At 28.1% G+C, this 21,137-nt stretch overlaps 1 protein-coding gene and 1 pseudogene across 1 annotated transcript; one reads left to right on the top strand and one right to left on the bottom strand.

Moving 5' to 3' along the window:
- Nucleotides 1-4,679: 4,679 nt before the first annotated feature.
- Nucleotides 4,680-5,138, bottom strand: LOC113558138 (annotated as a pseudogene).
- A 7,156-nt stretch (nucleotides 5,139-12,294) lies between these two features.
- On the top strand, nucleotides 12,295-13,035 carry LOC113558139 (E3 SUMO-protein ligase PIAS2-like). The gene is made up of 2 exons (XM_026963646.1): nucleotides 12,295-12,877; nucleotides 12,935-13,035. Exons 1-2 carry the CDS (start codon nucleotides 12,295-12,297, stop codon nucleotides 13,033-13,035), a joined length of 684 nt encoding a protein of 227 aa, XP_026819447.1.
- The last annotated feature ends 8,102 nt before the right edge of the window (nucleotides 13,036-21,137 follow it).

Below are 21,137 nucleotides of genomic sequence, written 5' to 3'. Positions count from 1 at the left end.
CGTTACGAGAAACGTACAACACAAAGTCTCCAACGGAAAGGGCCCGGCCCACTATGCTGAGCTGACATGAACGCTTAAATGTGCATAGGCGGGCTATCTGGTGGGGCTCGCCGATGGCGGCCGACAGATGGCGCGAGCCATTTCGATATTAAAAAACGGGAAAAAAAACAAATTTGTTTACGGTCACGAATGGCGGAGTCGCCGCGATCCGGGGTATAGGACAAGGCTGTTTACTACGACGAGAAATAATATTTAAATTTAGCCATTAAACGTTAGTACGGTACAGTAGGTGTTCGGCTGTACTGCTGTTGATGTATTCGTTTATAAGCCGTGGTAGGCACCTACTGTTTGGTAACGATAGTAGGTACAGTGAGTGGAATAATAATTTGAGAAATCGATGATATTAATATACAACTACTCGAGTACAATGAAATTGCGATGATAATATTATTATTGCGTTCGCACGAGTAAATGAGTTGTCTAAAGTCGAGCAAACTGCACACGCACGAATAGAGCGCTCGGCGACGACACCTGTCCTCATCATCTGAGGTTGTATTGTCGACCGCCATTGTCCGTCTACGAGCAAGGCGATTAGACGAGTCGGTTATCCGCGCGACCTTTGCCAGATTACGGCCCGTCGTCGCGTCTTCATATTATAAAATCGAACTGAAAGCTGATATTTTTTTATTTTACTTTTTGATACAACTAATAACACACAGGCCATTAATTATGACGGGCCCGCGTAAAACTATTTCCCATTTTTTACAGTCCTTTGTTATGATTCTTCATAATCGGCTGTTCAATGTCCATAATAATATTGAAACGCTGATTCTCGAATGGGCGCCGCAGATGTTGTTATCAACTTATCGACACCGTTGTTGTTTTCGTCTGCTTATCACAAATTTAAATGGTTGTGCCGATTGTATATTTTTTTATTAGTTTTCAATGTGTTTTACTTTTAAGTTTTAATTTATCTGATGTATCAACTAACAATAAATACCTACCACAAGTCATTACCGTTACTCGTTGAAATGAATAAAAAGTAAATATTTTCATTTATTTATTGTTTACTAAGTTCGTTAATTTCAGATTCATTTAGTTGTATATGTGAAATAATGCAAATAATTAACCTTCAATAAATTGCAGGTTATACAAAAATAGGTAATTTAATTTTTTTTAATTCGCTCCCTCCCCTCCAGTGACCTCTGAACCGCTATTGCAATCGACATACCGATTTGCCTAACTCGTATCGTGCTGTCGTGTATTCGACCTGAACAGTCCTGTCCGGTGAATTTACGCGTCCCCCTGCCCTGCGCCCATCGAGCGTCTTTACACATTGTACAACATTGCACTTGAACGTAATATACGTTAGCAGTCAGTTGACCAGTGGTACTATTGTCGCGGTCACTTAACCTCAAACAAGCGGAGATTATTGTCGTTGAAGTCACGTGAATGTTGTGTTTCTTCTATTGTACACTTATTCCCCTTCAGTGTTATCATCACGGACTAAGATCACATTATCACAAATTTATTAATAATAATACTTATTATAGTATGATGAATTAAAGATGTTATAGGTACTATAAAGTAAATATCTCTATTTTGCTTTGAAAATTCCAGTAAAAACCTTCTTATTGGATCTAGATCCAATAGTATCCACTAAAATGGCGCTAGTAATGCTAAAAGAAAATTACCCTTTATACTCCACCTGTTGTATAACATTTCGTGGTTAACATTATATTACCTATATCACAGTTTTCTACATAGAAATTGAATTGGAAAAAAAAGTAGTAGATATAGTGTAGTATAAAAGTCTTTGTATTATATATAAGCGGTGGCAGTGCTACGGGGGGGGGGTGCAACACCCAAAACCACCTGTCTACGCCACTGTATACAAATAAAAGAAAACGGAGGATATATGAAGTTCTACTGTAATATATTTGTAATAATGATATACTTAGTATATTTTTCAATTATTTATTTAGAAACGTTTTATGCCCGAAACATTTTTAACAATACCTCCCTGAAAATATGGTATATACAAATAAATGGGTGATCGAGTAGCCTATCAGAAAAAAATTTCGCCCAGTATCGCCCTCCCCCTGTAAAAAAATCTGGCGCCGCCACTGTATATACGCATAGGCTTTTTAAGGTATAACTGTATAAGCCATAAGTTGTATGTATTTTATTTATTTGTTATCTGTTAATGTGATTTCAACTCGTCCGTGATATCACAATCATTGTTATTATTAAATTTACTTATGCGTTTCTTGTATAGTTATTTTATTAGTGTTTACTGTTATTTCGTTATAATAAATAATATACATATAATATTATAATATTCCTATAACACAATATATAACGATATATATATATAGTCCCTTCGCTTTACAAGTCCTTCGTTTTTTATATTAAGCATAGTAAAATAAATAAACTAAAATGTTTTAATTACTGAACAAATTAAAGGAGGTAACAATTTATAAAAACGATAAGGTTGTCAAACATAGGTGGAAATTTAGTTGAATTTTTAGGGGACTCTAATAATAATAATCATAATATATGCGAATGTGAAATAGTAATAATGAATAATGAAATGCATCGTAATAGAACAGGTCAGCGCGAAGACGCGAGATACGGCCGCCGTGATTCAAGATTTCATTATAAATTCTCATTAAAAAGTTTACACGTTTTCTATAATAACTTAATTTCTAACCGTACGATTTCGATAATTTTTACAAAATGATTATCTGCGCAATTCGTCTGATATTGTCTAATTTATTAAGTATTAATTGATTTAGTAGAGAATTAGTTAGGTCTGGTTAAAAAAAAACACCAAAATGTACTCTGTTTAAATGGGCAACTTCTGCTTTGAAATAATATACACTGTTGTGACGCCACTATATTATTTTTTAACTTAGCTCTCACAAAGACCGTAGTGCTGGATTTGTCAAAGAGCTGACCGATTGGGGAGTAGTAGTTACGTTGACTTTCGAGGATATTTTGGAATGATATCTATCTATTGACTTGTTTACTTTATTCGAGTGTTACCAAAAGGCCCGTATTATCGCGGAACCGCTACTCAGTATAGTCTTTATACGTTATGTTGATGAATGACGAGTAGTCATTGCATACATTTTTTTACAATAGCGTGTTGTGTTCGAATTTATTTAATAAACGAGTACCTAAAATTTAATAAAACCGTTTCTAATTTCTAATGCTATAATATAAAAACTTGTTCATTAATAAGTTATTTTTCGATTTTAAAAAATATTTTCTGTTGGACATTTCATTTTAGTTATTATTTTGTAGCATTTTCATGGTTAAAATGCATTGTTCTGTAGCATTATTTGTAACTTTTTAATGCCTTTATTGTAGGTTTTCAATGTATCATTTTCCTAGCCCCAGTAATAATAATAATAATATATAAGATTAAGATACATAAAAACTAATAAATTAAAGCAACTGTGGTACTATTTTTATTAAGTTTTTATTTTGGTCGTAATAAAAAAAAATGTTTCAGAAGAAATGTGATAAAAATCATCTTTTCTAGGGACCCTTCAAAAAATTTGGACCTTGAGCCACAAACATATGTAACTCGGCCCTGCACTGAATCATATTTAAAAGACAATTAAGTTTATTAATATATACATATATATCGATATTAATACTGACATTACGAAATTAAGTTCATCTATGAACTATTTAAGTAATGGTCCTATCAATCTAGGGTAAGTAACTGTTTACCGTTTATAACACCCCACAAATGACGTCGGTGACGACAGTTGTCCGACGCGTGACGGTTAGAGTTCAAATATGTTGTTGACTCTATGGCAGGGTGGTGAGGGGTTAATAACCCCATTGTTATTTTTTACCGGTCCTACTTGTTTTAGCACTAATTACTCGTGTTATATGTAAATGATGTAAAGACATAATTGATCAAAAATTATCTATTTGTCTATACACATAAGAATCAGTTGAAAAGAGCACAGATAAAATTTTATAAAATTTAATGGTGGAAATACCTACCTATACCATGCACCCATTAGTAAATTATCTATAATATATACAGTAGTGGCGTATCTGGGGGGAGTGATGGGGCTATATACCCCCTCCCCACAAAAAAAATATTTAGTATAAATAGAAATAATATATAATAATATACCTAATAAACCTATTTATTATATCTTAGTCAGTAATTAACATATTCACAATTTCAGTGGGCTTGAAGCCCTAGGGTTAACCCCTCACCCCGAAAAAATCTTATCTCATAAATTGAAATAAAATTTAGAGGTTCAATCAGCGGCAGATTGGCTAAACATTTTGGCCCAGGAAATTACCGTATGATCTGCCCAACCATCTAAAAAATAATAATTTTCTATAAAACAATTTTTTTTTTTTTTTTTTTTTTAGTAATTTTAGTAATTTTATTTATGTCATAATAAATATTATATTTTTATTTAATATGATATCACTCACTTACCTTTACTTTTTGCATCGGTGCTCATGCATCATACAACGTGCACATATAAAACAATATTAATAATTAAATATTAAAACAAATTTTATAAAAATTTAGATTAGATGGTCAACAGTTAGTTATAAATTAACTCATGTATTAACTGCTTCTACTATTTTTGGCACAAATTATAAGTGTGAAAATAATTATTAAAGCAATTCAATTAGTAAGATAATTCTTTTTTTAATAAATCACTATTTTGTTTTACATCATCAATAATCTCATCTATATCTAAGGTATTCAAACACTTTTTTTCCACAGCCATAAGCATGAAAGCATCAAGCTTTGATTCATTTCAAGTGCTTTTAAGCCTTGTTTTTATATTTTTAAGAACCAAAAAAGACCTTTCACATGCAACCTAAAATGAAACAAAAGTTTAATATTTTATAATGCTTATAGTGACTTAATTTAACTCATAAATTAATTATAAGTTAATACTTACTTGTGTTGATGGAAGGGTAAGAAGATACTTATAAGTCAAAGTTAATTTGCTATATGCATCACAATAAAGTTTATACTTTGTAAGTATATTGAAGCAACATACAGCACAATTTTTACATAAGGTAGTACAAACTTTTTCATCATGATCATCATTATTATCATTATCACTATCGGGCTGCATTGTTATTTAGTACGACTCAGATATTGATGTTTTTAAATACTTCCAATTAACAGCAAAACTTAATAGTTCTGACTTTAGATTTTCAGGTGTAATATCTTGATCAATTTTTTTTAGTTTTAAGGCAAGATTGACAATAGCTTCGTTTGATAGTTTAGAATTAATATGCTGAAAGTTTTGAGGTGAAAGCCAAGATAAATCAGTGTAAATTTAAGAGTTTGATATAAGTCTTTTTTCCATACTACTAATTACCCCATCCATTACAACATTGTACACTTCTACTTTGAATTTTAAATATGGATCGCTAAAAGGGCATTTTCAACTGATTCAAAATGTTTTTTTTCTAATTCTTAATTGTGGTAAACTAGTTTCTATTAATAAATAAAGTCTCTAATTTTGTATTTGTATTTTTAATAAATTTTGAAATAATAGTTGTCAATTCTTGGTCATCTCTTGATATTAATTTTAACTGTTCTAAAGCTCCTTTCACCATTTTCTGAGATTTGTGTATATCCATGCCACTAGTTTGCAAATATTTGGACAAAGGAGTTGTAATTTTGAAAATTCTTAGATATAAAAATGCAGTTAGTAAAGTAGAATACTGTAGAAGTAATTCTTTTAATCCCTTAGCTTTAGATCTTATGTCTGGTGAATATTTAATTGTATCCTCAATATCACACAAAGATACTAAAACGTCAACATACAAAGCATTTTAGTAATTATCCAATGAACCAAATACTTTTCTAAGTGCTTCCTTTTTTGCCCACCATCTTGTTTCACCGATCATTTTAAGCCTTTTATGCCTTAGGTTAGAGCTCAAATTCTTGTCCCAAACTGCCATTCGCTGATAAGAATCCTTAAAAAAGACTGCTAATCTGTTTAATAGGAAAAATAATGATGCAGCAGAAAGTGGTGACTTTGTTACATCAGAAAGGACTAAATTTAGTATGTGACTTTAACACCACACATGAATTTTTCCCGGCGATACACCAGATAGCTACACAGAAAATCCATTGTACTTTCCTTGCATTGATGCACCTCCATCAATAGCATTGGCAATACAATTTTCTACTTTCAGACCATTTTCTAACAAAACTTTTTTTAAAAGTTCAAATATACCTAATCTAGAGCTAACTGTACAGTTAACCATAGCTAACAGTTTCTCGTATATTCCATTTGAATTAACATAGCGTACAACAATTGCACACTGATCTTTTACCGATATGTCTTGTGTAGTATCGAGTTCAATAGCAAACATTTCTGCTTCTATAACTTCTTCACTTATAGACTTCTTTATTAGTTTACTAATGGAATCAATAATTAAATTTATAGTACTTTTAGAAATAAGTGTTAATAGTCCTCCACGTCTTAAATTACCAGACTGATGAGACATTTTACTTTTTTATATAACATAGTCTAAATGATCACTCAACACAATATCAAATTTCTTAAGTAATAAAAGTATTTCTAAAAAATTTCCATGGTCTAACGATGAGTCATCTAAGGTATATGCAGCTTCGTGTATGTTTCCTCTATAGCTTAGCTCCCTTTTCCCAATAAGTTTCACAATATCAATGACACGTTCAAGCACTTGACGTTTCTTTTTTACCATTTCATTTTTTGTTTTTTTTTGGTCTATAAACAAAAGATAATCAATACTGCATTCTTTATAATCCATGAAATAAACTTCAGTAGAATGGTTATAAACAAGACTCTGTTCATGCTCTTTAATACTTTGATGTACATGAGATCAAGTACACATACTAATTATAAAGGAATTAATTTCAGTCCTAAAAGCAATACACACAGAACAAAATAAAGCTTTGCCGTTGTAGGTAAGCCAAAATCGTTGAATCTTATTATCTTTATAAAATACTTTTTTGAAATTAAATGGTGTGTTGATATTAGGTTGATTAGGATGATAGTTAAAAAAACTTACAATACAATCAGGACTGAGTTTTTGCAACATATCTGTTTTATTTTTTTAATATCAGATTGTTCCTAGAATTTAAGGTAAAATATTTATATCATTGTATAAAATTGATTTAAGTTAAATTAACAATAAAAATATAAATTAATAAATTAAGTATAAAAGTATTCATTACTAGATAAGAATAACCAATAGGTAAAATTCTTAATATTTTAAATTGCTTACCTCCATTGCTTTATTTTTTACGTTTTGATAGACATTATAGTAGCAAATATTTTGGCATGACTTAGTCGAATCTGCAAGTAATTTTTGTTTTTTTTCCCTTAATTTTTGGGCTCCTACCTTTTCTTTCATTATCCAACATTTTATTCAGGCAGTTTATAAATTTTTGGACAAATAACTAATAAAGTAATAACTAATAAGACATTAGAAATTTAGAAAAGCGTTCTAGAGTTCACAGTTAATATTATAATATTAAAATAAACAACAACAATTAAATAATTGATAAATAAATAATAATAATAATAAATTTGTAATCACTAATCATAATTCATACTGCTTAACATCAAGATTATAATATTATAGTCTATTATTAGAATAATATAGTCTTCGTGCTGCTTAATACACAGTAGATAGTAGATAGTATAAGGTCTCTGAATGTTGAATGTAATCAACAAAACAACTGTATCATTTACCACGTACATGTTACGTGATAATAACATTTTTATCACTTTACTTTAGTTCACTAACCATGTAGCTATTATTCATAGAATAAATGATTGTAGAATTGTTTACATCACGTTTACTCTAGGTTTTTATAACAATCTTATCTTATAATTAAATACAATATACTTAAATAAATTATTTTTATAAAATTTTTAATCCAAAATATATATCGGCCCAGAGTTATAATACGACAACCGGCCCACCGGGAACTTTCCCGGTATCCCGGTGGGCCAATCCGCCGCTGGGTTCAACTGATGAACAATGAACATACAAGTTACCAGCTCTACCTCACACGTTTAGTGTCCATATTTTATATATTCAAGAAAAATAAATATTTTACAGTTTACACCCATTGACGATTTTTTGATGCTAGATAATTTTTTGACATTTATATTTATTTTAAAAGTCTAAATAAATATAATAATTTAATTAGGTAGCCAATTGTAATATGGTTTGAGGGTAAGCAGCGAAACTAGAATTGTGATCGTCACACATCTAGTGGCCGTTTTCGTAAATTCCAGGCGGGGTTCTGAATATTCTGGTTATAAACGGGTCTATCTAAAGCGTGTGGGCGTGTTTGAAATGATTTTACGCAGGTAAGCATTCTTTGAAATCTCAATGAAAAACAGTCACACGTCTAGTTTCGCTAGTCGCACCAGTTATTTATTTCGATCGAATTTTTTCATAATATCGATATAAGTCGTTTTTACTTTCATTTTTTCAATTCTTGACTGGTTTTAACCATCGTTACAGAACAATTCAATGATATCAGTGAATACGTGTATTAATCTATAGTCGGCGACAGCAAAAGTGGCCCCCGTGTACCGTGACCCGCTACTGCTTCCCTGCCCGTTAGCCATTGGTCTCAACCTATACCACATACTGCGGTAATTATAACGCGGAAATTAATTTATTGAAATCATGGAACCACTGCGGCGAAACGACCACTAGGTTCGTGACGGTCAGGGGCCACTTATGCTGTCGCCGACTATAGTCGAAATTGTAATATTATATTTTTCAGATTTTTGTTTTTACCTGTTTCAATCGCATACTCGCATCTCCGCCAGTCGTGAACTGCCTACTATTGTAAAACAACATTTGTCAATAAAGTCAGTTTTCGAATCGGTTCGGTTCAACATAACTAGTTGTTAACCATTTCATCAGGGAGTTGCGACCATTCTTGAATCAAAAACCATGTTTTACTCTACGCGACGTATGAATGTAAGTACCTTACCTTATTATTAGGACTCGGAAATGATAGGAACTAAAATCGGCAAAATATGCACGAATAAATAAGTATAGAATAGATACATAAATAATTAATAAATTAATAAATATAGTATTACAATCGTTGCCAGATAAATTGATTCCGCGGCGTCGGCGCGATAACGAGAAACCAGAGGTTCTCCATACTATATTATTACTGAAAATATACATGTATAAACATTTTAAAACTGATTTTACTTTATTAATTTAAAATCAAATATTTTGATAATATTTTTTTTTTTTTGTAATAAAAAATAAAAATTGTATTAATTAATAATAACAAAAAAAAAATAATAATAATAACACTTCTAGTTTGGCCTACACTTACTGAAAAGCGCCGCCTTCGTTTCAATTTATCTGGCAACGACTGTATATATTTATATTTATTGTTAATTTTGTAAGTATATTAAGTGTTTATAACTTCCGAGCCCTACTTATTATATTATTGTGTTAATATACTAAACCAACCGATCATGGATGTTACACATGTGATCAGATAGACTATTTTAGAAATGTATATGGGCTCTGAAATTTTATATGATGTATACAAAAAAAATGATTATCTTTTTATAATTTTTAATTTAAAACTTGTAACAATTACAACAGATTCTTAGGCAAAAATTATTATAGTAAACTAATTATAGCACTAATAATAACTATTAATTATTCAGTATTGTGCAGTAGCGTAGCCAGGATTTGTTTTAGGGAGTGGGGGCTTAGTAATAAAAAAAAAAAAATCTATAACCGTGGTAAAATAATAAAATAATTGAATGATAATGTAGATAACGTGAATATGACATAACAAAATACATTTCACCATGACCAAATTATTGTATTCCTATATTATAAACATTATATTTTTGATAAAAATACGGCCGATGGGTAGGGGGGTCAAAACCCAAACCTCCTGGCTACACCACTGGTATTTTAACACAGTACACAACGTTGATGGTACAAAGTACAGGCACCGCAGCGACCGGTTGGCGCCTTACCAACCGTCACCACGGGCAACGACGACGCAACACCGTAGACTCTCACTCCACGCCACAAAGGCACTGGGTGGGACAGGAAGACAAGTCGGTCCGGATGAGTACCGGCCGCCGGCCTCTCCTTCTCTTGCGTGAACCGTTTTACCTACAACGGCGACAATGTCTCCTTGCCGCTAGACCGCGTAGAACATAACTGTGTATTCTCTTTTATGTAGTCAACACCAGCTGACATAGTGACAACTGTTCGGTGAGAACCCCTGGTTAACAGCAGTTTCACGGCGGGCGTGTTTTGGTGTTTCCGACCAGTTTTCGTTGCGCAGACTATAGCTATAGTGTACAGTTGTTTGTCTGTTATCATCAATAGAAATACATCGTAGTCGATCGTACAAATAGTGAAATAATTCGTGTTCTTTTATCCTGACCGGCTCACCATGGATTCACCGAGCAATTACCGCCGTACCCGTGTTAATTGCATTCTATTAAAATTAAACAAGCTTATGATAAAAATAATTATTAATATACTAATATACTATATTATAGTATTAACATGATATATTAGGTACTCGATTTTATTAAATTTTTTATCAGTGGATCACGCAATCAACAAAGAGTAATTTAAGAACATAAAAAACTACCGAAGCTAACCTTATAATAACTGACTTCTAACAGTTCTAACTAAAAGAAGTAAAATTGTTATTATTTTTCTCCTTAGAAGACACAAACATTTTTCTAGATAAAATTATAAATAATTTTCTAAATAATATATTTGCCCCAATTATGATATCATTAAATAATTTTAAATTTATAATATCATTGACGAACAAATTAAGTTCATGTACAACACAACCATTAAGTATTATATGAAGATATATTTTAGTAATCAAATGTCAAATATTTTTCATGTTTTTGGCATTAAAGGAAAAAAATATAATTATCATTATTTGTTTATTGTAACATATACCAAAATCTTAAATGAATTAAATTTCTTTGATAACTGTATTTTATTATTTCTTTGTCAATTTTCTCTCTTATGTAACAATCAGTACCAATTGAGTTTAACTTAAAAAAATACAGAATTTTGATATGTTACTATAAAATTACAATATTTTCGCTATACACATGTGTTCAGTTAGGTATCACTTATCACACATAACACCAAACAATGATACTAAAAATATAAATATTAGTACATTCTTTTAACCTTTTCAAGTAGTCTATTTTAAATTATGTAAGTAGAAGATGATCAAAAATCAGGCCATTATATATTATATTATTTAAATTTGTTGGTGTTTTTGGTTTAGAAAAAGGTGAATCTTCTCTCTCTCCTAGTAAATATTAATGCATTTTTCTAAAAGATAATCCTAAAAAAATATAAAATAGTTTTAATTACAGTGGCATAGTTAGGAATAAATAATTGCAGTTAATTGAAAGTTAAATGTTATTTTTACAGCCAAAGGACAATACAAAATTTTTGTATGTGATTTTTTTAAATTTAATTATAATTTAGCTATTAGAACTTAAGTAAATATATTGTTACAAAATTAAAAAAACATATAGTTGGAAATGTATCAAAATAGGGTGAAATTGTCAAGTTTTACTTCTAAATATTTAACTTATTTTATTCTTATGTAACTATTTAGTATTTGATATCTAAATCTACCAACTAAAATATATCATAAAATATAATTTGTATGATGCATCTGCCTATCTACTTAAATTAAATGTAATTCTTAAAATTGTCTATATAATATTTAGTTAGTTTTTAATACTTGTTACTAATTAAATTATAATTTATTATTATTATTGGTTTTAGAAGAATACTAGTCTCATTCATAAGATGGTGTATACATTGAATTCCAATGAACTGCAGAAGATTTTGAGAAGCTTATCAAATCAGATAAAACATGCCAACAAAGAATATTTACGCCACCAACTTTTATGCTTATTATCATCATCTGATTCATTTAAAAGATATAATATAGAAAAAAAAATTATGGAAGTCTATAAGTGTCGATCAACACAGCCACAGAATCAACTTGCATTATTCAATCAAATTAATAGACCACTAAGACCAAATATTATACAACACATTCCTATAATCCCAGATGAAACAATACATTTTTCACATAACCTACCTTATTTTAAAACATTAGAGCCAGTTCTAAGACCCCTGTACAATGATTTTAATGATTTTAATGATTTTAATGCTGATTTTAACAATTTTACTGCTTGCTATTATTTAACAGAAATGGCTAGAAATTCCATAATTAAATCATGGAATAATAACAAAGAATATAAATTACAAATACTTCTAAGATTAGAACAATTTGGTGAGAAATCATTCAATGATAGTTTACCTCACAATATCACTGTTTTTGTAAATGATCGTCAATATACGTTACCTATATTAAATGTCCCTAAATTTGGCCAAATCACTTCATGGCAACACTATGTTCCTATAGATATAAATGAATATATGGATTTAAGAACATGTTTACAAAACACATTAAAAATTGTATGGTCTAATAAACCATATAGTTATTTAACTAATGTTTTTGTAGTTCAAATTTTAACTTGGCAACATCTACTTGTAGAACTTAAAAATAGACCAATACGCACTTCTGAAAAAACTTTAAAATTTATTGAAAAATTCATGAGTAAAAGAGTCGGTTTTAATTTAGACTCTGTGTTTATTACTATCATGGATCCGTTAACTAAACTGAGATTAAAACTGCCCGCACGAGGAGTTGAATGTGTACATTTACAATGTTTTGACGCAATACATTTCTTACAAATTAATGAACAAAAGCTAATATGGTCATGCCCAATATGTAACAAACAAATTAAATTTGAAAATATTGAAATTGATGAATATTTGTTAAAAATAGTTCAAAGTCCAAATTTAAGTGAAGAATGTGAAAATGTTATTTTATTAAAAGATGGTACTTGGATTGAAACAGAAACTAATACTTTTAGCTTTTTCGAGTAATTCAAAAAGAAAAAATTGTGAATCGTTAATTATATTGTCAGATAATGATGATAATTGAAATAATAATGATGACAAAGAGATTAAAATAGAATAAAAAAGTTCAAAATATAATCTATCACTTGAATAAGAAACTAAGTAATAGATTTCAGGAATTGTCAATATATTAGATCACCAATTTATTAAATTAAAATTTGATCAAAAAATTTACTCTGCAATGAATTATATTAACTATTATCATCCAAATTAGATAGCAGAGGTAATTCAAGCACTAGCATTTCCATCTCAAGAATTATTTGTTTTCAGAAAACACAAAAAAACAAGTAACATCACTTATTTGGTGGTTATCTCTACAAAAATAAATGTATCAAATGCAATGCTTACAATAGCTAAAAAACTACGTTCAACAGTTGCCTCATCTGCTGGGATTAAAATAATTTTTTCTTCATATGGTATTGTCCACACCCAGGGACGGCGCTACACTGGGTCTAGGGTGGGTTAGTGCCCCCGCCAAACATTTTAATTTTACCCTCCATTTCTTCTTGTACAATTCTATGTTAAAAATATGTAAGTAAATAAGTAAATTATAAATTATTTAATTATTATTAATATATTATGTATAAAATAGTATTGATTACTTTAAAGCACTTTTAGACTTAAGTTATAATATTTTAAGTTTGACTTATATTCAAATTAAATATGCTTTTTTGTACATTTAGAAATAAATGAATATTACACTAGACGCAAAAAAGTAATTAACGTAAAAATTCCTAAATTTCATAAACATTTTGGTACAAAAATACTATTCCTGTTGCTATACAATTATATAAGATTCTAAAAATTAATATATTTGGTTTTCACAACTTAAGACATTTTAAATTGTATTTAGATCCCATAAATTTAAATGAAATTGAAATTATATAAATTTTATGACTATAAATTATTATTATTTGTATAGGTACTTCATAACTTATACTTGTGACTTTTATATTGTATTTAAAACTAGTAAATTTAAACGAAATTAATATTGTATAAACTTGATGACTATGTATTATTATTATTATTTGTATAGTTAGTGTTTTTGTGAACTCTTCTATGAAGAGTATTCTCCATCACACGCTGTCAGCTTATCGGAGGGTTGTAAATTTTTACACACACTCTTATAATCTTAATATATCTTTTTATTTTAACTCATTATCAATTGTAATTTAAAATTTTCTGTAAGATATGTTCTATGTAAAAATAAAAATTATTTGCAAATAAACATTATTATTATTAAATAAACTTAATACTAATGGCACATTTTCTAAAATCTCATACATTAAAAAATAAAAAGTTATGTACGAATGTACGAGTATTGTTACATAAAATAAAAGAAAACGAATGAAATTTGAAGTTTTACTGTAGTACATTCGTGATAATAATAATCTAAGTAATATAAATGTTAAAATAGTTTATTTTAACAACCGTACTTTCAAATTTCTATATATATTTAAAAATATATTTTTTTATGACTGTAATAATTTTAATAGGTTTTTACGAAAATTAACGTTTTTCACCTCAGGAGTGTTATTTCTCGTTTTTTTCGGGTGTGCGAGATATCAAGCAGGCCATTTTCAAATTTCAATAAGCCATATGTATACATAATGTATTCATAATTTCTTATGTCGAGTTAGAAGAGCTAGATCTATCATTTTTAAATTCATCAATTCGTTGATTATATCTACAAAGCATTGAATAACCTAAGTAAAATATATGTACCTATAAGTAACAACTACTGTTTATAGTCAATATTGTTTTCATAAACATATACAGTAAATCTTATACCTACATTTCAATTTGATTAGGTACGTTTTATTGGCAATATGAAAATATTTTAAGTACAATTTTAAATCTATGATCATTGTTGTAAAATCAGACAAAACCAAATATTTTAAATGTTTATATAATTTCTCACAGGAATCATACTATACAGAATAGATACTGTATTATGTTAAATAAACCTAAGTGTAAGTATATATATATATATATACTAATATACTGCAATATTATAATATTTTACTGTTCAAAAACAACGTATTTACGAATTAGAATAAATAATGTTATATGTAACTCAATTATTTTACATTATTTTTCGATTACTTAATCCCCAAAATTATTCTTTAGTGTTATTATTCGTACTTTATGTAACTTTAACTTATTTGATGTAATATAAATACCCAAAGCTCAAACATTTTAACTGCTATTATAAAAATTAAATGTTTGGTGAACAAACGATGATAGATATTTTTGTATTAATCGTTTAAGGAAATATAAATTAAAATAGTTAGTAATAAGAAATGTTAGTATTTAAAAACTATTTTAATAAAACAATTGTGTAATACTATAATAGCTATTATAATCATTTTTAAGCATATTGTAACGAGGGTAAACTAACCAATGATAATACAATTAGTAAGTATAATTTTATGCATAGTCAATAAGATAACTAGGCTTAACATAAAATAAACAATATAATATAATTAATATATAAGGATAATGAGATGACCAAAAAAGGGTCAATGGTGGTGATCGTGTCACTCGATTACCACTGAACGCTGCGTGTTAAATAAAGTATTTTACGATATTTTTGGTTGTTCATTAATTGTGTACGTTCGAGTGATCGTCGATCGGCGTATACGACAGTATCCATCCACTCTACCATGAAGTGTTTTTTATAACCGACATAAATACACCACTTTAGTATACTACTGTCTACTAAACTACTACACTGTAGTAACTACAGTACTTAATAAATACTATTTACCATAATTTAAAAAAAAAGAAGTTTGTATCGCCATAGAACAACATATAAAATAGTTAAAAAAAAATCTAAATACCTATACTTATTAAAAACAAGACACATTTCTAATAAAGTGATAAAACAAGATCAATAATCTAATGAGTAATGAGTATCAACACGTATGCGGCATGCAGATTTATCGGTACATGTATATGTCTTATGGCTACTAAACTTCTAGCGTGGCACTCCTTTAAGAGACTTATAATTTGGCGCCCGCCCCGATTGCCCCTCTTCTCCTCCCCAAATACGCCTATAACCACGACAGTAAGTTATTAATATGATTATGAAAAGTATAAGCTAAAATTACAAATAGGTACCTATCAATAATTTCCGGCTGCCGTCATCGTCGAACAATGATCAATCATCTATTTTTGGATGTTTTATTATTATTTTTTTTATGGGGGGGGGGGGATTAAGAGTATATAATCTTAGTAATACGCCCTACGTGTCGAATAAAAATTAAAATGACTCCCAGCCATAAGACATATACATGTCAAAATTAATTAATAGACTTTTTGATTCAGATAGCTTATTAAGTACCAATACCTAGTTTAACTTACTGAATTTTATGCTTTATAAATAAGTGAAATAAATAACGACAAGAAAAGAAAATAATTCTGAAGGACTTCTAAAATATTCATCTTGAAATAGTATAGAAGTACTAAATTTACATTGAAATGATCTACATTTTTTATTTTTGTATTTACATATCAAATAAGTCGGGTATTACAAAACAGTCTTTTATTTATTAGTTATTACCTTAACTCTTTTAGGTTCCCTTTGGCATTACATTATATGATAAAACCAAAATAGTTTGAGGTGTACCGTGTTACGAGTTAAATATTTTTTTATACTCAATAAGTAGTTAAGCGGAGATTGGAATGAATATTCATTTTTAAAGATGTATTTTTTTATATAAATTAAAAAATATCAAAAATACACAGTCGCAATATTTTATTTATAACTGTTAGAATACGAAAAAAATATTTGTATCTTGTATGATTATTTTTATTAAACGAATTCCTACAGAAGGAAAAATACTCAATAAACTAAATACTAATTGCACACTTTTTAAAATCTCATACATAAAAAAATAAAAAGTTATGTATTGTTACATACAAATAAAAGAAAACGGAAGAAATTTGAAGTTTTACTGTAGGACTTTTATGATAATAATATAGACAATATAGTAGGTATATTTTTTTAATTATTTATTCATTTGTTTAGAACCCAAAATATTTTTAGCAATACTTCCTGAAAATATGGTATATAAACACTATAAACAAATTAATGAGTAATCGAGTAGCCATAATACTTAAATGCCCCAACAGAAATAAAATTAGCCCAGTATCGCCCTTCAATAAAAGATATCTGGCGCCGTCAGTGTATCATAAAAACATATAAATTATTTTAAATCTATAGGTATAACTAAAAACTATACTAAATCTATACTAAAAACTAATTATTTAATAAAAATAATAATAATCAGTACATACAATGAAATATATAATCATTGTCGGTATAAAATTGAATGTAATAAGATTATAATGTAAATTAAAATTATAAATATTATTAAATTAAGCTAAACATTTTACAGAATTATGTCTATCAATTTGGCTCTCATTACATTATAATGATTGTATTTTTTTTATTTATAAATTGCATATTAGTTTTTTGTTAAGTTCATATGTTCACGAATATTCATTCGTATGTAAGCATAATCCGTCTGCGTAACCAATACATTTTTAATAAAAACTGTAAATATTATGTATTTTAATAAAAATAGAGAATTGATCAATGATCACTGTTGATTCGTTGAATCACAAAGACATAGGAAATTATTATAATAATGATTAGATATGACTTTGCAGATATAATAGTTTAATTCAAACTTAGTTTTACACCGATAAATGAATAAATAATTGTTTTCATGCAGAGCTATATATATATATATATTATGTATTAATCATTCATGTAAAAAAATATCAATATACATACAATATAGTTAATCAGAAATAATTCAGAAAAAAAAATAATAAATAATTATAAAAAACTAAGAACATTTAAAAAAAGCTACAGATGGGATGACTGCTTGGCTTTCGTGAATATTAAATCGCATCGGTATCTCGGACGACGTAATCGATATACAACGACTATTTTGCGCGACGATACACCAATTGCGTGTTTTAATTGGCATTATTAAACCGCTGCACTATACGTTATGTCATCGTCGGGACCGGAAGTGGAAGGTCATCATGACTTAGGGCCGTCGTCGACGAAGAAAGCACTCAAAAAAGGGGGGCATGCACTGAGAAAGATGCGCGTGTCCATACTGAGATCAATCAAGACGTTGGTCCTCGACCGAGTGTCGCCCCGCAGCCGGAAGTCCATAGAGACGCGTTATGCGAAACTTTTGCCCCGCGTGGCCCTAACTTTGGCGGCTGTGCAGGGGGAGGAGGAGTCGCCGACAGCAGTATACGTTGATGATTCCAGAAGTACGCTGCTGCCCCCGCCTCAAATTATGGTCGCGGCCGTTCTGCTAACCGATATTTACCGTCTGGAGCAGCAACTGAAAGAAGTGGACGAGGAACGTGACCGGTTGACAGCGGCTAGCAGCGAAGATGTGTTTGGATGCCAAATTTTATAATAACTTAATTTTTAATGTTAAATTATGTAAAATAATTTATACGAATAAAATACATTAAACAGCGAGAGTTTTGATTCAAATTATTTATGTTGTATTTATCATACGAATAATTAAGTAATATAACAATAAGTCTTAGTAGTTTTATATTTCGAGAAATAAATATTATTTTCTGTAGTAAAAAATGTATTAAAGTTCTAATTTTTGAAATTTTTAAGTATACCAAAGGCACCATATTTTTAGTTATCTACCTAAAATTATGTTCCTTTGCAATTTCATTTTATAATTTATCTTTTTCAAATTTTGTAAATAATTTTAAATAATTATAACACCAGGCCAATGTATTTCTAGTAAAAATTACAACTCAAAAATAGTATTAACAAGTCTTGAGTGTTTCATAATTGTATTTAAAAACCTATTACATACAACATTAAATACTTAGCACCTAGGTCCTCAATTAGTATTAAATTTTGAACGGAGCGATGAATATCTAACGATTTCTACAATTATGTGTGTTTTTTTGTGTACCTAATGACTAATATAGATGTACACGATAAGTAATCAATAAAATACTTCAATTTTCAACTTAATAATTTATAAAAACTTTTCGATTTATATTTTAGTTTTAAACATTTAATACTAGATTTCTCATAAGTAATTCATTCTGAAACCATAAAATTTAAAAAATATTAATGAAAATTATTTTCTATCGATATTAAAAGTTCAAATTTAGACAAAATTATTCTTATAATCTTATTTTAAGATAAATAACAATATTAATTATTTTGTCATAATTTAAAAACATTATTTGCGGGAATTTAAACTCTTACGTACCTTTATTAAAAATATGAAATACCATTTTTGATCTATTTATACTATGATCTATATGAACCTATTATTACTATTTTACATTTTTACGGTATTTATTAAAGTGTTATAACATTTTGAATTATATAATTTGATATAATATGGTATAAATAATGAATATAAATTATAAATTATTATAATAATTAAACACTAATAATATAATAAATTAATTAATAAATACTCGAAGCAATTATAATCAACTTATTGTAATAAAATAAATGACTTTAATAGCTTTATCAAAAAAAACAATATCTTGAAGTATACTTTGGATATATCAAGTTTAATATATTATTTATAATAGTGACCCACTCGACATCTAATGTACCCACTTATCCATAGATATAATATATATTTTTTTTATTGTATATTAAATTGTTATATTGTTAATTGTCTACTCTTTCTTCAATAACTGTGTGTATCATTAATATATTTAATATTTTTGTATATTTTTTATTATATTAAAGCTTTTTGTTTTTTTAATTGTATAATACATTTCACTGATTATTCCCGTCTATTTAGCATAGGTATAATTTTGTTTTGATACGTTTTTTTATTCACTTTCAATTTATATATTTTTTTAAAGTTTTCTAAAACATTTTTTGAAGAAAGACTTTATTCTACAAACTATGCATAATCCAACAATTTCATAAGCCAATGGATGAACATCTTGTTTGTGTTATATTATTTAGAATTTTAATCTAATGGTATATCATATTATGATCTTCTTCTCATTTTAAATTATATTTTTGTCAATCAAGTACACATTTTTACTCCCATTAAAACATATTCCAAATTGTTTATCTGATTCTTTTGTAAATAAGGTAATATTAAGGGAGCCAAATTTGTCTGAGAATTAGTTGATATTCAATAGTATTATCTGTGCTTGATAAACGTAATAATAATAATGCTCGTATAATATTTTTCAAACTATTTGTTTAAATTAAACATTTTTTTGTTTTTTGTTCTAATGAATTATTATTTTATTTTTAATTATCAACTTATTTGACTATTTTGATTGGTATTACATTTTTGTATTTCCATGTATTCATTAATTTATTTTTTTAAATTATCAAGTGTTTGATCAACATCTAAAATAATATTTTTTGATGAACATTTATTGTTAATTATTATTGTTACATTAAGTTTTTTTTTTATTATTAATTTAATCATACTGTATCTAATAATACTATAGATAGGGTTATTATTTTTATATATGTCGTAGGCATATATTTAAATCAGGCATTTTACTAAATGCCTAGGCATATAGTCGAAGAATTTAATTTAATAGTAAAATTGCATAAAAATTGAATTCTTTGACTATATAAAATGACTAACTTGACTATAGCCTAAGATGATAAATGTACTGAATATACAATTTTTAAGAAAATCATTCAAATTAAGTATATATTATATACTCATAAATACAATCAGATAATCTACTAGATATATTCGTAATTATCGCTATCCAACAAATGCAGTGTAGTATATACACATGTCTACAATTATTAGATTAGTTTTTATAACTAATAAGAATTAATTGTAAATTAGTAAGTTGATACCAAGTATACACATAGCAAAAGTGTTTGAAAATTTTACTACATAATCTTAATTGGCTACACCAAATAAATTCAAGTAAAATATTTATATTTTTAATTAAAATAAATATATAATTATTTATAAAAAAAAAATGTATAAAATTACATTATAATAGTAAACATATAAAATCAAGTATAATATATGTATTATTGGACG

Source organism: Rhopalosiphum maidis, chromosome 3 (genome assembly GCF_003676215.2).
Source record: "Rhopalosiphum maidis isolate BTI-1 chromosome 3, ASM367621v3, whole genome shotgun sequence".
Taxonomy (NCBI): domain Eukaryota; kingdom Metazoa; phylum Arthropoda; class Insecta; order Hemiptera; family Aphididae; genus Rhopalosiphum; species Rhopalosiphum maidis.
The sequence above is the reverse complement of the archived record's forward strand: the minus strand, read 5'-3'. Positions and strand labels throughout refer to the sequence as shown.

Bases quoted from the DNA above. Each gene is read 5' to 3' on its own strand.
- LOC113558139 (XM_026963646.1), top strand. From the start codon at position 12,295: ATGGCTAGAAATTCCATAATTAAATCATGGAATAATAACAAAGAATAT. The intron at 12,878-12,934 runs GTAACAAACAAA...TGTTAAAAATAG, and splicing joins AATATGGTCATGCCCAATAT to TTCAAAGTCCAAATTTAAGT.